At 41.7% G+C, this 22,731-nt stretch overlaps 1 protein-coding gene across 2 annotated transcripts; it reads right to left on the bottom strand.

Moving 5' to 3' along the window:
- Positions 1-1,411: 1,411 nt before the first annotated feature.
- ZFYVE1 (zinc finger FYVE-type containing 1) lies at positions 1,412-22,396 on the bottom strand (the record flags this gene model as incomplete). 2 transcript variants are annotated; one of them, XM_079536826.1, is made up of 11 exons in its annotated part: positions 1,412-1,644; positions 2,674-2,787; positions 3,297-3,477; positions 4,276-4,446; positions 4,814-4,931; positions 5,046-5,143; positions 5,699-5,807; positions 6,761-6,867; positions 8,900-9,114; positions 11,073-11,577; positions 21,902-22,396. In XM_079536826.1, the coding sequence occupies 11 exons, from the start codon at positions 22,394-22,396 to the stop codon at positions 1,412-1,414; spliced, it is 2,346 nt and encodes a 781-aa protein (XP_079392952.1). The 2 variants fall into 2 exon arrangements, with proteins under 2 accessions (XP_079392952.1, XP_079392953.1); XM_079536827.1 differs by having other exon boundaries at positions 4,814-4,889.
- Positions 22,397-22,731: the final 335 nt, after the last annotated feature.

Raw genomic sequence — 22,731 nt, 5'->3', positions numbered from 1 at the left:
GGTTGTTGGGCACTCATCTACACAAGAGCACATTTAATAAGCTGGGGAAAAAATACCACAGTTTCAGGACATTGCATCAAACTCCAGCCACTCCAAGAAGAGACAAGTCTCCTGTGGTAGAAGTATTCTTGACTATAAGCCAACAACAAATAATTTTAGGCAGTTCAATCCACAATGGTCTCTTACTTCTTATAACTGGAACCACAAATCCACAGTACAAGACAGTATTAATTAGGTTAAGTCGTGGTTTTGATAATAAAAAAAAAAAAAAAAAAAATCAGTGAATTCAATGCGGTCCTTTAATAAAAGGATGAAGTCCAGTGAGTGCCAGTTGCTAGGAGCAAAGAAGAAAGGTTCCCATTTTCCAGGTGGATTCATAAGTTCATATTACTAGAAAAAAAAGTATGTCAAATCTGTGCATTTTCTATACAACCATGTCTGAGAACCCAGAGGTTCCATAGAATCAGAGATCTTTTTCAAAAGTGGGAAAAAAAGAAAAATCACAACCCAAGCAAATCAAACTTCTTATCTCAGAATTGCCTACACAACTTGTTCTCTTGTTCTGCTCTGTACAAAACTTAATTGCAACAAGCTGGCAAACCTGAAAAAAAAAAAAAAAACAACACCTGAGTAATATGAGAACACTGCCAGGGAGAGCAAGACCCTGCTACCTTTTGATCTGGTATTAAAGTCAAAATGGCAAACTCAGAATGCTTTGCCTTGTGCCATATGATTTGCTTTACCTTTAAAAGCTCTACTGGTCTCTACCAGAGGGTCATTTCAATTTAATACCTCTTGCACTGCAAGACCACTGTTCATATCATAGCTCAAACAAACCTTCTAATGAACAGCCAGGAGCACGGCACATCCAGATGCAGGGTTGCTTGAATTACCAGGTGTAATTCATACAATCAGCGTTGGAGATGCCTGTGATTTCCTGGCAACACGGAGTCCAGACCTTCCTCATGTAGCATCATGATCAGAAAGACATTCCAGAAGCAGAATCAGAAGGCTGTACATCTGATTCAACATAGCAAGGAACACCATCATCCATCATTTGAACTAGGAATACTCAAAGCTTCATTAGCCAACTGCATTCTTAATATGCTAAATTATACCTATATATAGATATACATATGTAGCTAAATTGGAATAAAATATACTGGATTTTGGTTTGCTCATTTACAAGGGAGCTCCTTCCCTTCCCCAGTTAGTTTGAAATTAAAACCTAACAGCTGAACTGAAGTTCATTCCCAGCATTCCAAGATGGATATAATACATGAGAGGAGGCCAAAGACTGGAAACATGCACTCTGGCTGCAAAAGGTTAAGAAGTGAAAGGGAGACCAAATATTTTCATTTGTAACCCTGAGAACATAAGGAATTGCAAAGATCTGGAAATGAGCCTGGGGCTAAAGGTCACCAGGCTTTTTATTGCAGTTAAAGCAGACTCGGACTGGGTGATCCCATCCACGAGAAGGAACCGCTCTGCGGTCATGAGAGCACTCATCACAGAATCCCTGGCCACAGGCCCGACAGTGGTGTTTGGAGAGCTTGATGCTGAATTCCTTCCGGCAGTTGTGGCAGTGCAGGATTTCATGGTCTGGTACCCAGTATGCAGGTCGAGCAGCATCTTTTACCAGACCTATGGAGGAAGTGGCAGGGGGAGAAGCTTTGTGAAAATAAGCATACGAAGAACACCTCCATACCTCCTCTGCTGAAGGTGGAAATCTTCACACACTGCAAGTCATAACACTGCCATTATGGGGAATAAGATCTACTGACACTACCTCAGTGTAACAGATGGACAGAACAGCCTAATGGGTAATTCCATCCCTCCTCAAAGGAACAGACTCTTTTTCCTTAAGCTCTGGCATCTTCCCTTACTCGCACTCTTTCAGAAGTTGAGACAATTACTTTTTCCTAACTTCAGTTTCAGCTGTGGCCAACAAAACAGTAATCCAGCCAAACATTCAGAAACACGTATGCTATCTAAACTGAGGAAGATATTTACTCTTTCTTTCCTTGAGTTAGCCAACGGGCAGCCCACACAGCTGATGGTGGGACACATCGTAGGCAAAATAACAAAGTGATGATACGAGCAGTGAGTAGGAGGAAATTCCAACAACAGAAGATTCAGATGAAATGTGTTTGGTGACATACCTGAACTGCTACCCAGCACATGAAAGAGCAGCAAACTCTCACAGTACTAAGGTCATCACTAAGGATCACATTACTGACCACATTTCCATCATTACAAGCTTGCACAGCTCAATTCTCAGCTCCCCCAACAGAAGTACCAAATGACAACAGTTTCCATGAACACTTGAAGGCACTCTGCATCTCTAGAATAAAACCAAGCCTGATAAAATCCTTCCTAATTGGCCATTCCTTAGGGAACTGACTGGTAGGTCACTGCAGAGATGCATCAGGGCAGCACGAATTATTTGCAGTTTACACACACAGGTTGGAACTACGGGGAGAAAAGAGAAGGTACAGACTGAAGAAACAGCACACTGAAAATCAAGGAGAAATATCAGCTCTAGAACTCTCAACCAACAGTGGTATCATAGTGGAGATGCAAGTGTGTTGTAACAGTATCTTAAAGTTTAGTCTGAAGTTTTATCTTATTAAATCAATTAGACATAAGATTTATCAAGAGAGCAGAGCTCACCTAAGGGAATGTCCATGGCTGTCACCACTGCTCCCAGAGTGTTCTGCACAGCTTCCCCCACCTTCCTGGCAATAAGTGTGCCCCCTTCTTCATCTGAAGGCAGCTCAGCCACATCTGCATGGCACAAGAATAAAGGGCTCAGTGTCTACTTCTAGCACAATTTCTGCCAAATTCCAGTTCATTTGCGTCACAAAAACCCAAAAACAGCAAACCCAAGCTCTTGCTTGGGATCTCTCCTCAGTCTTTATCACCTAAATCCCCAATTTTTGATTGCAGAGTTTTCAATTTTATTTCAGAAAAAAGTACAAAACACAGACTACTGAATCAGCAGCATCTCTGCTCTGATGGTCAACTCTGCACCATCAACAGGTGTTGGAAAAAGGAAGCAAAGATCCAGTGTGAAAGTAACTCTATCAGCGAGTGAAATATCTGATAACTTGTTGCAAGGGTCCTCTTCCCGCCAAAAGTCATCAAGCTCTTGGGCTTCGATACTAAAAACTCTAAGCCAAATCCAACTTGAACTATGCTGTTCACACCCAGTGAGAATTGTGATCCAGGAGCCAAAGATAAAGACTTCAGACCATTTCCCAGGGATAATTCTGTCACAGTCAACTCAAAATTACCTAACTGGATGCCCCTGTTTTCATAGCAGTTGTCACACACGCGCACTGGTGCTGGTCCCCAGCCTCGCTCAGGCACAGGACGGGTCTTGGAAGAACAGCCATCACAGAAGCCCTCTCCACAGGCCCGGCAGTGATGCTTAGTGTCATTATCTTTAAAAGGCGTGTTGCACTTATTACAACTCTGATCAGGACAATGTAGAAAGAAAAACCTGTTAGCTTGTTCTTCCATAAGGTTCTCATAGCAGAAAAATAAAGAGCAGAATCCCAGGATGGCATTACTCAGACTGAAATTGTGATAAATATAATTACACATAAGACTTGTGTAATGTCAGCCCCATATCAAGGAAGTGACTCAGATAGGTGTATATACAGCAGATAAGACTATAGGTTGCTACGATCCCTTCAGTCACAACCACAAATAATTACAGCCACATCATGTGGGGCTGAATGGTGGGTACTAGGTCTCATTGGGTTGTAAGAATTCAGAAGGTTTTTATCACTGAGGTAGTTAACGGTTTCCTTTACGACACAGAGTATCACTTTCTAGTTCAATTGTTGGGTCCAGAACTGTGCAATTGGTATGAAACCAGAGTTAAATCTCTGCACTTACAAAAATGCACTATCAACCACAAAAGTGAGATTTAAGATATTGATTCTTCGCTTTTAAGAGCAAGTTCATGCTAGCTAGGATTTTTAATGGTGGTTCTGCTGAGAGAAGAGGTAACAAGAAGAGAGAAAACTCTTTATATGGCAGAGTTCATATGGCAGAGCTGGGCAGAATCTCTGCTCATTCTTCCTCTGGCTAAGTCAAGAATGGGAAAAGTTGAAAGCAATTCAGTTTTTCCAAAACTGTAAGACAAGGGCTTGGTGCAGTAAAACAAGTAGTATTTGGAATATACAAAATGCAAAAAGATAAGGAAAAAATGTTAGCTATGCAAAGCTTTTCTCTATAGTACGGAAGTAAGCAGCTGCTACTTACCAGGATCTGAGAGTTGGGTCTCCAGTAAGCCGGGGCAATCTGGTCTGTCAACCAAGAGGTCACAGCTTTCGTGGGTCCCAGGCTAAGTTCAGATACTGATTGTGCCATGAAATTCATCCCATCCAGTAAACGCTGGGCTGCATTGTTGTTGTCTTTCAGAAAGCCATCCGTCTGGAATAAAGCAGGCATTAATTTGAGAATAAACTCAGGGAAACCTGATTTTTTCCAAAGGCAGATGGCTCCACTACGCACTGCTGCCATAACACTGGGCAGCAGGCATGATAAAAATTTCACCAGCTCCACTCTGAAACATAGTTGTAATGGCGCAATATTCATACAAAGTACTCATGAAATAGTTGACCTGCCAGTTTTAGAAAGCCAAAAAATGAGAGAAGTCCCTTGCAAAGGTTCTTCTAAACAACACAGAGAAGAGATCTGCTCTAAGAGACCTGCTGTAACGAGCATTGAGCCATTTTCTCCAAAGTACAGAATAACCACCACACATGCTAGATTCAGAATCTCCAGCAACCAGACTTACCCCTGGCCAGACATGTTCAATTTCTGTCCTCACCACAGTATTTACAGGATCTTGGTTGCCAAACCAGTACTGTCGGCTGCGGTACACCACTCCACAGTTGGGGCACTCAATCACATATCTGCAGGAGAGTATTTAAAGGAAGACAGGTGATCTCAGTGAGATACTGAAAGTCCAGCACACTAGGCAGAGTAGGAGCAACAGGCAGCACAGAGATCTTAGCTGCAGTACTCACCCTGACCAAGCATATTTGGCAAGGCCTAGCCAAGGTGAGTCAGTGGAAGCAGAGGTCTTTGGCACCACGCTAACCTCCATTCCTCGTTCATAGCAGGCCTGTAACACAAAGGATCAATTTAAACTGCATTCTTTGGAATCCCAGACACTAGGTATTGCAGCCGTTTCGTCACAAAAAGCATGCAGTTGGCTTATAGTGGTCTCCACAACAAAGAGGCCACTCATTAAACCTATGAAAGAAACCACTATCAGTTATTACATCTGGTAAATATCTCTGCTGTACTGAAAACCATGATGATGGCCAAAAATCTCTCTTATCCTGTGCACATCCCACAGGAAAATTACCTAATATCAAGCAATGGGCGTAAGCAAGTAAAGAGAATAACTGCATAGAAGGATAACATCCCCCACGTTTAGAGCAGGTGGTCTCTCAATTTAGCTAGCAAGGTGACAGTTACTTGTAATTATGATGATCTTTAAGCAAAAAAAAAAAAAAATACAAGTTCAACAAGAATTAATTTTCCTTGTCAAAGTCAGGGCAACTCTCCCATTCGAAGTAATGCAAGAAAACAGGCCCATGCCTGTGATGTTCCTCATTCATTAAGGCATCCTTTACTTCTTTATTCTTCAGACTCTGTTGTTGTCTCTACTCACCTTGCAAGTATAGACTCTGTTGTCATACTGGTGAGAGTATCTGCATCGACTTTTGGATTCATGAGGGATTCCTTCCTTTGTGTGGTTCATGCTCTTCTTACAGCCACACCTGAGTATACAAGAGCAAGCCATGAGCTGACATTGTTAGATACTGAACAGACGTCACTAAGAGTTCATTTCTGTTACTATCTTGCATTTGTATAGGTGTTCTAACCCCAACAACTGTACATAAAGCAACATTGTCACATGTCTACTGCTGAAAGGCAGCCTGTTTGGAAGGAGCTGTAGCAGCTGTTTTGCAGTACAAAGCAACGTCACACAACAATTTAGTGCAGAAAACCATCACCGTAACCAATTTTACTTTCACGGATAATTTTTAGTAGGACAAATCAAGCTTGGAAATTGGCCAGAACAGTGTTAATACTGCAGCCTTTCTAAAGAGCTGCTAGGAATTCTCTAACTAACATAAAAAAGTATGAATATAGCATTACAGTATATTTGAGAGAGAACGCTTCTTCAGCCATAGTAACATCGTACTGCTATAGTACTTTACAGACTCAGAACACTTGCTGGCTCAGACTCCAGGCTTTTTCCACAGGGCTACGAGCCAGACTCTATTCAAACCTGGGGCTTCTCTTGGAAATAGTCACAGTGTAGTCCTGTAATGATGTGTGCTTTAATAGTGTTTATTTAATAAAAAAAAAATCATCATAGAAGGTGTCAGGTCAGATTTTCTTAGGTATTCTTTCCTTCTAAGCCCCATGTACAGTTCTCAGTCAAGTTACTCATGAACCAACTGCGGAAAGGATATGGGCAGAAGAGGTCTGTAGCAATTCACAAAAATAGAGTAGGCAAAGACCACATATCATATGCAGCTGGGACACAGCAATAGCAGCCATCCAATTAACATGTGTCTAATCTCAGAAAAATTCTGTCTGGGAGTACTACCTGTTATCAGATATGTCAGTTGTCAAAACATCTACAGCAGAAGAATATAAAGTTCCTGTGACCAGAGCAGCACTGTCCTCTAGAAGAACGAGGGTACTTTTGTCATCCACTTACCCACAGCTGAGACACACAGAGGAGCATGTGAAATATTCATCTGGAAAGAAAGAGCTATGAGCCATCTGGTCATCAGGGATTTCCCCACTAAACCGGTCACTTAGAGCCTATGAAACAGAGAAGAATGGATGAAACTGGAATGGACTGAGAGCAATACAAACATTTTACAAAAATTTTTCCCCACAAAAGAATGGGCGATTCTTCTGAAAGCAGAGGCAGAGAGGGCATGCAGCTAACAAATTCTGTCTTGCTAACCTGGAAACTAAGACAAAAATTAGAAACCAAGCAAGAGAGACAGTTTTGTGCTTGTATTGAAATAAGCTGAATGCTTCCAAAACACTCACTGGTTAAAAGTGGGAGACACCTCCAGAGGTCATCCTATTAAACACCCTGCTCAGGCAGGGCCTTTCAGAACAGTGCCCAGGATCAAGTCCAGGCAGCTTTTGAACATCTCCAGGGAGGAGACTCCACAGTCTCTGGGCAACCTGTACTACTACTCAGTCAACCTCACAGCAAAGAAGTGTTTCCTAATGTTCAGATAAAACCCTGCATTTCAGCTCTAGTCCATTGCCTCTAACTAAAAGGGGCCTGTACTGTGGAAACTTATAGGAGACTTTGAAGATCCATGTACATGTTAGAAAACAGAACATGAGGAAATGTTCTCTGTCCCTCAGCTCAAACTGCTGCCTTGACTTTTCCTCTGGCTGTTTGAATAATTGTTCTTCTCTAGGCTGGTGAAACTACAAAAGCAAGACAAAGGGATTTACCCCATTTCTTGGGAGCACCTTAGCCTTGACAGACAATGATTTTTCAGTTTTTTTGGGTGTTATGACAAAAACAAGTAGATATGTAAGCACTGACAAAGCAATTTTCTGATTTCACAAAACTTCAAGGAAATCATCAGTAAGATCTCTTTCAAGCTTGACTAATACTGGCCAAAAGATTCAGAAGTTACAGGGGACGGACAAAGATGTCGAGCAAATCTTATGCCCTCAAGAAGCAAAGCAAAAATGTGAGTTTGTGTTCGGTAGCGATGTGAACACAGCAACCATCTTAACAAACATGAACTGAGCTGTACATCAGCTGTATCCGATACTTCCTTCCTTGACTATTACAATTAGTTCTTAGAAATTCCAGTTTTATTAACCACTCCCGCTGCTTTCCCCCTGTAGACTGTCTGCGCCCAGCACAAGGAACTGTGTATATGCTACCCTGATGCTTCCTTCTGCAGTTCAGCTAACTCAAGTACCACACAGTTGGAATCATCTGTTTCAGCGGTCGGAAGGCCATCAACACTGTCACCTTCTGCAGATATGCTCCCAGTGACCCCATCCTTGGCTAACAGGGATGCTTTTCCAGGCCAATAAGAATACGCTGCCAATCAGGCAGACGTAGCAATATGGGGAAACCTGTAGGCCAAACTGCAAATTTTTAAGACCTGAAAATCCCTCCTTCACTCTGGCAAGGTAAACCTTCTAAGAAAATTACCAGCTCTTCTCTCCACCAATTCCTTTCCACCAGCCTTCTGATCTGATGCTGCATTCTAAAACAATACAACATTTGGCTTAATCCTATCTGGTTTCCTAGCTACTAACACATCTCCTTCCTCCTTTTTGCCTCCTAGCCCTTGGGTTACACTACACTCAATGCTATGTTTTGCAAACCATTAACTCCCTCTAAGTTACTTGTATTCTCTCCCCTCGTGCCGAAGAATTTCACCAATAATTCCTTCTGGGCCTCCTGTTTGTAAATTGCTGTCATTATATGCTCACCACTCACAGCATACTGTTTGTTTTTTCTTCTCCAGTAAGTTTCTTCCCAGCTCACTTTTTTTGCTTTAACTTTGGCTTGCTCTACAACTTCTCTTGACATCACAGGGCCTCAGTTATGGTGGATGGTTCTTGCTTTTTGTTGGCTGTTTTTATTATTATTGTTTGCTCTTTTAAAGTAAAAGCTACCTAACTTACTTGGTTGTTACACAAAATCATTACCTTCAAAGACTTGCTTTATTTCCAGATATCTGCCATTCTATTACACTGGTTCACTTACTCTAGCTTTATTAGCTGCAACTAACAGTTACCAGCAACAGTGACAGGAATAAAGATCATAATGAACTGATCTCCAAACTAGAGGACTTACCTTTAATGCTTTGTAGATAACACCAGGCTGTCTGGGTGACCGAGTTGTATTGTTCTCCAGCTGCTGCTCCACAGCTCGTCTAAGTCCAGAGAAATCTGTTGGAGGATTGTATGTCCTTGTTCCCTTGTAATGAATTGAGCTGAAAGCTTCAGGAAAACAGCTTAACTTCCGAAACCGATCTTGAATGAGCTTCTCAGGAACTTCAGAAGGATGATCTGTATTTAAAAGCATCAGGCAGTATATAAACAACTGATGGTTTAAAATACACATATTTAAATTGCACAGTATTTTCATAGGCAACACTGCGCTAGCTCTCCTAATTACTTTTTCTAACACATCTGGATTGCAGCTATCATTACATCTTATAAGTAGAGAAAGAAAAACAAAAACAAAAAGCAGACTCTTTTCTCAAAAGACTCTTTTGTCAAAAACGATATGCAGTTTTAGATTCTAAGATCAGGTTCCATAGAGACTACAAATCCACAGGTAGAACTGGAACATCTAGATTTGGAAACACAGAATCAACTTATAACATGATACAACACAAGTCCATGTCAGCACACTTGCTATACTAAGTTACAGTCTGGTGAAAAGAGCTAGCAAGCCCTAGCACCTGGTAAGTGGAGGACTTGAACCTTATATGAGCAAGGAAGACTGAGTCTCCACCAACCCTCAGTACAAGGTGAAGCGCTTTATAGCCTGCCACAACAGTTCGTGTCTGATGGAGCTGACCACTGCCTTCTACCTGCTGTCAAGCACCTGCTGTACATATCAGAATAAAACAGGTTTCTTCTTCCCTGTCCTGAAGCCATAAACACGCTCATGTCACAATTATCTGTCAGGATGGATGGTTGCAGCTTGTTGCAAACCCACATAATATAAGTTTTCTTTCCTATTTCTACCATGATCAGAGTGATCATGAAAACTATATTTTTTTAATTTTTTTTATTTTTTTAATCTACTCCTCTGACTTTTCACACAGGAGCAATGATCATTGTGAGTCACTGAATCTGACCTGATGAAGTGTCAAGCTTCAACAGCTATATAAAATTCTCCATTGCTAATAAGCAGATTGCTACATAACAAAAGAAACTGCCATGGCAGGTAAGTTAAAGATAATTGAAAAGGCACTCGGATAATCATCATATAGAATTTCAAGTTCTAATAGCTCAAGATCTCACCAGTTAGAAAGGCCAAAATGAGAGTGGGCCAGCAGGGAGCTATTGTGGCATTACACAATAGAAGACTCCCAGATGTTCACAGGTGGCAGAACTGAGTCTTACTGCAAGTTCATTAGGGCTTATGCTCAAAGAATCAGAAACGGACAGAAGGAATGAAGAAAGGTTTCACCATATCTTTTGAAATACAGAAGAAGTGAGCCCAGGAGAAGAAGCTTACATCCCTGCATAGTCAAAAACAAAAATCTGCCTTGACATGCCTGAGTATATTTCACTCAGACACGCAAACAAATAATTGAAATACACATAATCCAGTAAAACACAAGTTAAATTGAAAGCATTGGTAAAGAACATTGAAAGTGATGGGAATAATACTGTACCAGTCCTGCTGCTTTGTCCATGCCAAATATGCACACAAAGAAAATGGCATCAAACCATCAACTCTGCACTACCACAATCTCAGTCCCAACCTCATACTGGCCTCATAATCACTCTGACTCACAGAATTTGAAAGAGTAGGTTGAAGGTACTGTATTGATACTCATCAGTTTTACTATTCTTTCTCTTCCCAGTATCTACATATATTCTGGCTTTTTGTATTGCATTTCTCCCTCCCCCGCCCTTTTTTTTTTTTTTTTTGCAACAGGATCTTCTATATCCCAGCCAAAATCCCAGGGTGTCAATTTTCATCTTTGCCTGACATATCACCCACACTCAGGATCGTGCATTATGACCCCTCCCAAGGCTGGCAGAACTCCCATCATGACTAGCCAATGCCAACGCCCAGCTGGCTAAGAGGATTATTCTAGCTGATCTAGGATAGTCCACCATTATGGAACGCTCTGCTGTTGCCACAGCCTGGCTCACAGACTGAAACTACTGAGAGCAAAACTCAAACCACATCTGCTACGTGGTAGTAAAGAACACTGAATATTCAACGCAACCTGGTAACCTATTGATAGCATCTAGCACATCAGTTTTTACTGCCTACTTACCAGAGCCCAGTAGCTTGGTGTACACAGTCTCATGGAAGATGATGACACCTGGACCCAAAGTTGACAGAGGAACATCTAGGCCACACCGGGCTGTGGTAGCTTTTAGCTCCTTGGTGAAATGTTTTAAATAAGCCTCTGAGGCATCACCAAGGAATTTGAAGAGATCATTGTGGAGCCTGTCAGCACGAGTACGGTAGATGACAAGGTCAGAGATGGCCAGGACCTTCAGCAGCAGCCGTGTTCTCTGGCTGAGGTTCACGGTGGCCCCCAGGAGGCCCTCTGTATCAATTACCACCACTTTGCGGACAGGGTCATAGGCTGCCCAGACTCCGACCGTGCAGGACTCTTGGGCTGGAGATGTCTTGAAGACTTCCCGGCCATAGAAGAAAGCGTGGTTAAGGGTGTGAGACTTGCCATCCCCTGTGTTCCCAAAGATGGACACTACCTTTAGATGCTGGTCAGGACTACAGTCCAGTTTCTTAATAAAGTCTTCCTCATTCCTTACCTTCAAAAGAAAACAACAACATCAACAAAAAAGAAATATTATAGCTATGCAATTGGAGCAGACAACTCAGATAGCATAGCTGGTTCCAGGATTCCTAAGACTAATGAGTGATTACTTTGTGTTCAGATTGTCTGAAGTTTTTGAAGCACTGAGAATTCAAAAGCAAAATACTAGAAAGCAGCTTTGTAACACATACACATCAATGGGACATAGGCAGTTTCATCACGTTGCTGTTCTGAAGGTGATGCCTCACTGTAACTATCTGCCTCTACTGTAATGTCACCTGGCTCGCCAAGGTAGTCTCTTTTTAGAGATAACAGCAAAAACCTACTGCCAAGCCTGCCACATCTACCTGAAGCGTGGCAGATGCCCCCAGTAGCACTGGGCTCCTGGCAAACCTCTGAACTCAAGCGCAGAGCAGTTAAATGCTCTCGTCACTTTATCTTGCACCATTCAGAGTCTGAGCACCTGTTCAAGGAAAAGAAGCTCTTTCCTTTGTTCAGCCATGCAGCATCAGACACTGCCTCCCCTTGCCAAGCACAGCCTCTTAGAGCTCTTACAGCTGGAAGCTGGCAAAGCCTTGTGGGACAAAAAGGAAAATGAAAGAAGCAGCAAAGCTGTGCCCTGAAGTCAGGTGACTGAAGAAGGTCAAACTGGCTTTTGCAAGTGTGCCACAACAACTGCAATAATCCATTTCATAATTTACTGTACTGTTTTTTCACAAAAAAATAAAAAATAAAAACCATACAACAACAGAAACAACTCTCCCATGACAAGCACCATGGTATTTACAATAGAGAATAGAACATTTTCTGTTCAGATACTAGAGCAACAGGAAACAGATAAACCCAGCAATGAAACAATTTAGGCCTCTATATGGGAAACTCTTGTTTTCCTCACAAAGTCCTACCTTGACTATCAAAGATTTCATGTTTCTAGTTATGGTTGCTTAGCACTTGATGTTCTATCTTCCAACAAGCTTTTACTCCACATACTACATGACAGAGAAAAATATGATGATCATTTTTTGAGGATTTGAATGCATCTCCACCATCACAATCCTCATCTCAAGGAATCCGAGGCAGCCAGAAAGCACAGACTTCAGACTGCTTCAGTGGCTGGAGGTTCCTTGGCTACTTGCCCTCCACCCCCTCAGCAAGCAGTCTTGGCAAGTCTCATGATACCAGAGCCACACAAGCCATGAGGTAATGAACGGTTTCTTCCTGTAAGTTTATTCTTGGACCTCTAAATGAGTTTTAGGCTCATCCAGCCTCTGGTCAACTCCAGAGTCCAGACTTGAAGGAAAATCACAAAACAGCCAGTGCACCAGGCTGTGGTTGGGAATTGTGTTCAGAAAGAAAAACAGCAGATTGTGGAGCCACAGTAGCTACTGACTGGCTCAAAGCATTCAAGACAGTCTCACAGTGTACAGAAGACAAGGAAATAAAGAAATAAAAATGCTTTAATTATAATCTTTTCTTGTATCTGTGGGAGGCCATGGAGACACTCAAAATTTACATGCATAAGAGAGGGTCTGCTTTTTTGGTAGCTGTGATTATTGGCTCGTTATCATTACAGTAGCTGAGATGACAGGTTCAGTTTCAATCAGTACCTCTGGAGATGCCTCTGTGGATAAAAGCAAGTTCTTGACTCATGAGATAGCTCCAAAAAACAATCACTGATGTGGCTATATAAAAATATCAGTGTACATAAGCAAAGAGGAATATGATCAAAAGCAACATAATCTGGATCTCCTGCCTCCCAAACTTCTCACCAAAAGGGTGGCAGGCTTTTTGCCACAGTCGGTGTCTGATCAGACCTAATCACTCCAGTAATTCACTCTCTAAGCAGCACAAGGAAATGTCAGTCTTCTCCCAAGCAGTTTAAACATAGGCAGAGCAACAGCTAAGATTGTCTAGGCAGCACTGGTCACTATGCTGATACCAGGTTGAGAGAACATCTGCAAAGGGCTAAGTCAGCAATGCCAAAAGATAAAAGAACCATAGGGACCACAGAGATAAGGGTAATTTGCAAAGCATTCCCACCAGTAAGAAATGCAAGTCAGCTTGCACAAACTTCACCGGATCTGAGATGGTCCCAGGCCAAGCTAATGCAAATCTTTACAACACGCATTGTTCAGTCTGCTTTAACAACAGACCCTGCCAGGGCAACATAATGCAGAAGAAGAGTTGGGTTGCTGAGCCAGAGGGAGAGTTGATTCTAGGTCAATAATCAGCTGACTTCAGGAGCAATTCAAACATCACCTAGGAGCACATGAATACACTGAAGTGCAGCTCGTACAGTATCTCATAGGCCTCTAATAGCTGAGAAGGAACTCAGATGAGAAAAGGGTGCTTTCCTGCACACTTTATCAGCTCTCAGGCCTTCCTGAGTAGCGGTTGCATCTGGATGCTCACATCTGACATAGAACCAGTAAGCCTATCCTATAGGGGTTGTCAACCTCTTCGCAACCTCTGTGCGGTTTCATTAAGACCGTTAAAGACAGGATGGATGCAATATGTGTGTTGAAGCACTTGGGGCTCCAGTCCTATTTCTTCAGTTTTTCCCCCTCATCTCTAAAGAACTTTGCTGGATACCACCTTCTGCTGCATGTGCAAAGGACTCACGCTTCCATCACTATTATGCTCCCCTGCTCAAGAGCTCCACATCTGACATGAACAGCGGTGTGTAAATATGAGAGCTCCCTTAAATTCCATAGCAGTGACAAACAAGAATGAAAACTTTGTACATCTACCTAACATGAGTCATCTCTCTTCAATTCCTTTTCTATTTCCCTGAAGTATTTTGTCATTTTCAGTGTCAGAGACTCATTTACACTTCTTGTTATGGATCTTAGAAAAAGATTAGCTTGTAGAAAGAAAATTTTCTACACCGTCACAGGTTAGAATCTTGGTCAGCCTTATTTTCCAGCTTGGACCACATTTCTTTCATGATTGTCATTTGGCCAGAGTTGAATCAAACTGGAAGTGAAGGCTTTCAGCAGGAAGAAATGAAAGCTTTAGACTCCTCTCTAAAGAGGATACAAAAACCTCACACCACAGTGCTGTGGAATGCATTTAGATCTCAATCCTCCTTGTCACTCATACTCTGAGATGCATTATGTCTAAGAAAACACATTTCCTAGCTCCAGGCCATAGTAAAATTAGAATTGTTTAAGAAAAGTCTAGAAACAAGAACCGATAAAATTACATTCCTGACCAGGAATTTCTTGGAAACAACATTATTCAAACAATAACAAATTAAAGCTTAGGAACAAAACGCATAAAGTAGACCAGAGTTTCCAAAGACCTGTACTCATACAACTTTAGCTCTGCCTCTGTGCAAAACACATTAAGTGAATCTGACGTTTTTAACCAGTTTTCTCCACTTAAAACTATTTATGAAGCCTTAACGTTGGCTGACATTCATGGAAGTGATGCACAAAACTACAGCTGTGCCACGATGACACAGCAGTTGAAAACAAAAATCTAGGTGCATGCCTAGAGGTTGAGATCTTACATAGTAATTATAATACAATATTATTTCACCCAGCAAACTCTTAAAGATTGTTACCATTTTTATTTTCAGTAATCTCATTGATTGTCAAAACAACAGTGGGTATTAGCGTTTCCAAGATCATAGTCCTACAAAGCCTCAGGACCAAAACCTGGGTGAGCCAACACTGGATGCAAAGAAGGAAAATCAAAGGTGGGGACTGACAAACCCTGAGGATTTAAGGTGAGATTCCAACACTCCTCAGCTGCATACAGTTTTGGATCTCATTCACTACACTGGGTGCAGGTCCAGCTCCAGTGTAAAAAGCACTTATGTCTGAATTCTAAGAAGAAATTTTTTTGGACCCACTGATTTTGCCTTGACTGCAGTACCAGCCATGAGTTCTTTTGGGATTTGTTCTGTTAGGCTCTGTGCTCATCCATGAAAACACTGTTACCCAACTGAAAATCCTTTTCAGACGAAAACTATCCTGTTCCTTCCCACAGCTCTGGTGCAAGAACGGGCAGTGACACGCATGGGTTTGTCCAAAGACAAACAGAACAAGTTTCAACATGACCTACGGGTCCCTGCAAAGGGCAGAAGTAGTCCCTTGGTGAAGCCTTCGTCTAACAGGATTCTTATCTCTCTCTCTTTCAGGAAAGAGTTAAATCCTGCATATCAAACCTAACTGAGGAAATAAGCTATTTCAAGGGCTTTAAGACAGGATACATTTGGGGGGGAGGGCGAATAAAATAAAAGCAACTTCTATGTGTGGATGGGAGGTAATTTAATTTTATTGGAGCCCTCTCTAACCCAATAGGGAATATTGACTGAAATATTGTTTTTAGCAGATAATCTACCCTTGTAGATAACAAATGAGTTGAAAAAACATCTGAAAGCAGATGACTGTACAAAAGCCTGTAAGCTGTTTGCTAGCTGAAAACCTACATTTTCCCCTCTTCCTTTTGGAACATCTCAAAATTAACAGACTTCAAGGTAAATGCAACTGCAAAATAACGTTATTTCAAGAGTGTCATTGAACTCTTACAGAGAACTGTAAACAAAGCAGTAGAGATCATTATCCTGTTCTCTAAGTTCTCTTTCAGTTCTGTCCACTTGCTCACACAGTTACCATCCTCATGTCATAGCTGCAGCAGCAGAGGCACATCCAGTTGGAGAGACGTGCCCAAAAGACAGCAAGTCAGCGAGTTGCAGCCATAACAAGTAGCTTTGCTAAATACTAAGCATAATTACCTGCATGGACACCGTGATACCACTGTCTCTGTTACAAGGGGAATTCAGAAATTTACTTACATTACAATTGCACTTTCCAGAAAATAGTTACTTATTTTCCCAACTGCAGGGTGTTTTGATGGACAGGTCAAGGGAATATGATCACCTGCCTTTATTTGATCCCAAAGCAAGGCAATAATAACCCAAAAGAAAAGGTGCACTATAGTAATATCTGTGTCCCAGTGACTTGTACAAAGCAAGATGGTGCAGGAAATGGAAGTGGTAGAGGGGCTGGAGAACACTCTGCCAGATCCCTTGACTTAAATGAGCTGAGCATTTGTTGTATGAATTACTCTTTTCCTTCCTTCTAAAATCACTCTTCAAAATATTGCTGTAGGTCTGGGGAAGAAAGAGCACTCCCAACCTCCTATTGCAAAGTAGTCGTCCTACTGCTTTATTCTGGGGACAGAAAGCTAGTGCACTGAATTGTAGAAGATGGAACTGCAAAACTGGTAACACAGCAGGAAGGGAAAAATCCCAAAAGCACTTTTGCAAGAAAAGCTCTCCGAAGTGCAAACAGGAGGAATTCATCAATAGTACCAAACAGGAGGAATTCATCAATAGTACAACAGAGATCAGGAATACAAATTACAAGTTCTGATCCAATAGATCACACTGACCTAAAAAATACAAATCCTTCATCATTTCTTCTTCCTCCTTTATATCCATGGCAAATACAACAGCTGTGATTCTTCTGGCTATAGGACATGGACTAAAATCCCAAGAAACCCACAGGAGACAGTATGGAGAAAAAAAAAAAAGGAGAAAACAAGAACATTTTCCCAACAAGTTGAGCAAGACTGCAAGACTGTCATAGAAACTAGCAGTATGTGTTAGACAAATGTTTGGGGTTTTTTGTTTGTTTTACCACAAAGGCAAGCAACAAAACATAAACCAGCTCATACTGACCCACAAAAAACACTTCACTAGAAAGCGTAGCTCCTAGTGACTCTCCACTGTCTCATCTCCAGGGCTGGCCGGGCTCAAGTCAGGAGGTAATAAGGAAAAAAACAACAGTGCTTTCATCAAGTTTACAGCAGGTGCAACAGGAGCAAAGCAGGCAACATCCTGAGGAGCTATCATTCGGTACATGCAACTTCCTAACAAGAGGTGACACAAAAAGTATGGACTGTTACACTGTTAGAAGTCGGTTATTATACAAAATGCTCTGTATTTAAATAAAGGCTGTGGGTCATTTTGTCATCTAAACTATCTGCAGAGCAATAGATAGATCCTGCTCAGTATTTGCTGAGGGAAAGAGCTTAACCCTTTAAGTATCTAACCCTGCCAGCCAGAATAAAAAGAACTCAGGAATGGGGCTGCATCCATGAAACGCAGCTATCTATGCCCCGCTACCTAAAGAAACACAGATCAGAGGGGATATCACAATGCAGATCCAGAAATAAATGTATGGTCCTTTCTCCCATATTAATTACATTACTGGGGATGTTAAAGACTTTTTCTCCCTGTCTCCTTGATAAGACAGGTTGCAAAGTCAATTCATTTTATTTTCTTTGGAACTCAGAGAATTGATAATTTCATGTAGTAGAGAGTTTCTAATCAAATATCAGTAACTCCAAGATAGACTAGTAACAATCAAGCATCTTCCCTGCCTGCTCTAGTCGACAAAAGACTTTTTGCCATTTGCATACATTACACATCCTCAAGTACAGCTTTGGACACAGTGTTACAGCAGAAGCCACTGATGGCACAACAACAAAGTTCTGATCCTGTGGTAGCTCTTGACATCTGTCCCCCAAGATAAAGCTATCAAGTTGTTGCTATGCCTCGTTAAGCATTTCTTCTCTCTTGCCTCAGAAGTAGCAGCAAGGAGCTCACTGTACAACAAACACATAACTCTCCCCTCTATTGCAAACACGTTGTATAAAGACCAAGCAGAAACAGCTGCTGTTCCAGAAACTACATAAACATGAAGTACAAGGAAGAAACAAAGACCAGTGTAAAAGTATCATGGCTCAAACTGAAGATTCCAACCTCAATCATGAATTCATTGTTGCATTTTGTTCCTTACCAATGTAAGTGTAAATAACATTTTAAAGTGTGAAATAATTGATTCTCTAAGTTCTCTAAAGAAGTGCCTCCCACGTGCAAGGGACTGACCTAGTGATCATACAATGGAGCTTGTTTGAAAATTAGCAAGTTTGAGGCAAGAGATGAAAGTGGGCACCTCACCAGAACAGAAGATACAGTTGGGGAGATTTACACTCATAAGCAAAGTAGGCACAGATTTGGTATTTGTTCTAACGTAGCAAAAAAAGGAGAGTGGTGACAAGATCAAAGGAACTGACTAAGGAAACAGTCGCCACAATATCACATGGAAGATAGAACATGTCCAAAACAATTAACAAATGGATGCTGCAGTTATCAAAAACAACTAGATTGAAGTGTCAGCTTCAGATATGTGACAGACAAGGCCAGAAATGTAATATTGTGCAAAAAGAAACTGCAAAACTATAATACAGCCTGAGGAAAAAGACCAAGAATGGGGTCCAAATAGCAGAAGATGCCAGTTCGTAAAACATAGACAAGAGAGTTTGTTTTTTTCCAGTTCTAGAAGAAGGAAATATCAGTAGTATAAGCCAAGATGGCTGGGGACTCAGTCACAAGACATAGTGCTGCGTGGTGTGTAAGACAACAGCAGCTGGACTCCAGGAGGAACAGCCTCTCTCTGGTTCTTTCACAGACATGCAGAATGAGCTTGGATTTAACCTTCAGAAGCACTTCCTTAACAAGAGATAATAAATCTCTTTTTGAGGCACTCAGATACAGTGCTGTGATATGAACAAAGCAGCCTGCACTTCACAGGGATAAACTTAGCTAGGATAAGCTAATCAGTTCTCTCCAAACTTCTGCTGCAGAAACAATGGTTTGAAGTGGGACCTTTCCCACCCTGAAGTGAATTTAAGCAAGTCCAAGAACTCCTCAGCTTTTTGAGCTTACAGTTATGTCTGCAAAGTGCAAAAAGCTCAAAGCTATCCCTGAACAGGCTAGCACATCTACACAACATGGCACAAAGACAATTATGCAGAATGATGATAGCTGAATCAGTGCTGTGCTGAGATCAGGCTAAGAATCTCTACCTCTCAGCTAAACTAATTCACTCCTTATAGATGAAGTTACACCGATTCTGGAATTGAAATTGTTGTTGCTGACACACTGTAAACATCCTCCAGTTTCAGAACCACCAGCTCCCGGAAGCCAAGAGGAACTATGAGATGGGACACAACTTCTTGAGCTAAAGAACTCCAAGTTTCACAAGGTAATAAAGAAATCTCTTTGTCCTGTGTTTCCACATAATTGTACTACTTTCAAGTAGTGTACACCAGCAAGTATCTTGACCAGCTGCTCTTGCTCAGAAGCAGAACCTGTTCTGCCTAATTTTGTAGGACTACCTGTGAGCATTTGCAGAGCCAATGCACCATGAACAACAAATAAGCTGTTTCCTCTCCAATTTCCTAACAAACTTCAAGTTCCAAAGGTCAGAGAACAGACAGTTGAAGATAGCTGGACTCCATCATTCTGATAAAGCCTTCTCCTGTCTGCCCAAGCTTATAAAACTGCACACCCTCGAACTCTGAATCTCCACATTTCAGGTTATTATGGCTTTGGGGTTTTTTGGTTTTTTTTTGTTTTGTTTTGTTTTGTTGTTGTTTGTTTGTTTGTTTTTGGACAAAGGTGGTTTAAAAAACTAGACTTCCTCCAAAGTAATCAGGTACCATTCTGCTAGCACAAAAAAAAAAAACAAAAAAAAACCAACAAAAAAACAGAAGATGACTTACCTACAGCTACATTATCTGTTCACTATTATTAAGAGCAAAAGATGCTACAGAACATGTCATCAGAGCTAATCATCTGACATCTGAGAATAAAGGTTCTCATGCTCACTAGCAGAAACACCACCATAACAGCAAGAACTCTAAGTTCCAGCTGCTAGAAAATATGTTAATTGAAAACTTACAAACTGCTTGGAGACTTGGCTGTGAGCCATCACATAAGCAGTCAGCTGTGAGAGAGAACATCACTCAAGATGGAAGAATTGACACAAGACCTCAATAAGAAGCAAGATCATTTTCAGAGAGCTTTTTCAACCCTGTTCTGATCAAGTTGTTAACACTTTATAAAGGACCATTACAGTTCCAATAAGGAAGTTGGCTTTATTGCCCATGATATTTAAATAGTAAAGCACTTGCTTGCAAGATGTAGCCAAAGGTCTGCCCCAATAAGGCTTACAGATTCGTGAGTATAAAAATAACTTAAAACAGTACAACCAGAAGCAACCACAGCTTGTGAGGAGTCCTCCAGGACAGCCCTGTTCTAAGGCATTTCAGAGCTTGCTCTAGAAGCTAGATGAAGACTATTGAAAACCTGCATCTTGAAGAGATAACTGCACCTGCCACAAATCATATGAAAATTTATGTGTGCTTAGAGGAAGCACACGGTTAGGATTGCTTCTAAACCTGAAACTCAATCATCCAGTCCACAGTTACCATCATTCTTTCTTCCCTTAAGCCTCAATACACCTATTTTTTATGACTGGCAGCATAAACATGTTAAATTAAGGCACAGATACAGCCATCAAGTGAGTATGCAATTTTATTTCAGTGTCTCCTGAATGAGGTTTAACAACGAAAGTTGCAAATCAAGCCAGAACATGAAACCAAATTTTTAGTTGGGTAATTAACTGCTCTGTGACTTTTACATGCTGCTGTTTTTACAAACGGAGTGTTTTTACATTTGTAAAGTGCTTATGCTTACCAAAAATAAAGACCAACAGAAAAATGAAGTAAATGCATGCACTGCCTGCTAGACCTTAAAATAAAGTCTCCTGAGAAGCTGTTCCTAGTTCTGTGTCTATCATTACAAACCAGACCCATACCAAATGGATGGCCAAAGGCTAACACAGAACAACATTTGTGATGAGCAACATTGCTTAACCAGCATCTGTAGGATTCACCTGGTCCACAGTCATGATTCCTTACAGGACCCTTACTTCTACTTGATCCTGTTCTTAACCATCAGATGGATTTACTGGTGGTGAAAGAGGTAGTGGGGTGCTTCCCACTAATGCTGCTAGGTACAGTGCCCACTCCTTGTTATACGTCACATCTGCTGTCAGCACTCCCATTTGCACTTCCCATTTGCAATCCTCTCCACACAATTTTGTTCAGGAATGACTAACACCTTGCATGTAGAGTTCTTATTTTAGTTGTGTATGGCCCAGTACAGTCAATTCTCTCACCAGCTTCATTTGCCAAGTCTCAAAGGAGGCTCTTGCCACTCAAAAGAACAAAAGAATTCTTCATGAACTTGCCTTTCAAGAAACCAGTGAGCAAGGTCTTATGCACTGGGTCTCCTTGGCCCAAGACACTCATTCAGTGCCAGGAACCAGCCATTCACAATTTGTCACTGTTGCAGCCAGTAACACTTCAAGCATTAATCACTCATCTCCCTAACACAGCAGATGAAAATAGGAACAAAGGATCTCAGCTGTCAAACAGGCTACAGTACCTCTTACCTGAATCTCCTCAGTTTCATCCACCAAGAGGAAACTCACAACTTTCTCAGCCATCTTCCTTCTCCTGGTCTCCTCATCCATCTCCTCCTCTTCCTGCTCCTGGGCTTTGCCAGCATGGTACACAGTGATAGGGTGCTTCCTCCTGTTTCCCCCAGCATGCGTTCTCTTCTGACATTCTACACAGAGGTTGATTTTGCACACCTGGCACCTCACCGCTGCTATCTGCCTTGATCCCGTCATGCTGGAGTGCATGATGTTCCCATTGGCACCTTTGCAGGAGTCACAGTAAGGGACATGGCCAGGCCTTATGCGGGTCCGTTCATGGTTCCGCAGCCTTTCTGGCTGGTGCAGCTCCTCTTCGCAGCGCTGGCACTGCAAGCTCCTGCACTCATCACACTCAAAGACTGCTTCATCTGTCCCACTGCAAACGTAGCTCTCCTGGCAGAGCAGGGCCGTGTTCTGGCCCTTCTCTGCAGTCTGTGTGTGGGCGCTCATCTTCAGATTTCTTCAAAGCAGCGATCTTTCCTCCTGGTTGTGCTTTAAGTAACAATATGGGGGAAAGTCAGTTCCAAATTCAGTATTTTTCACAGGGGAAAGAAACAACAGCAATTCTGTCTGTACTTAATTTTAAGTTACTAAGAGACGTTTCTTTGAGATTCACACATCAACTTGCCTTCCTGGGAGCTCTCTCAGGCACAGGTGAAGTTCTTCTCCCACCTAAGCTGAAAGCATGCAGTTGGTTTAATTTGTTGTCATACACAAATGCTGGCACCTGTTCTTTCACTCCATTACTTGCTTTCAGCAGTAGGACAAAACCAGCCAGGTGCCCC

Source organism: Tetrao urogallus, assembly GCF_951394365.1.
Source record: "Tetrao urogallus genome assembly, chromosome: 6".
NCBI lineage: Eukaryota > Metazoa > Chordata > Aves > Galliformes > Phasianidae > Tetrao > Tetrao urogallus.
This window is presented reverse-complemented; position numbering and strand designations above follow the sequence as displayed.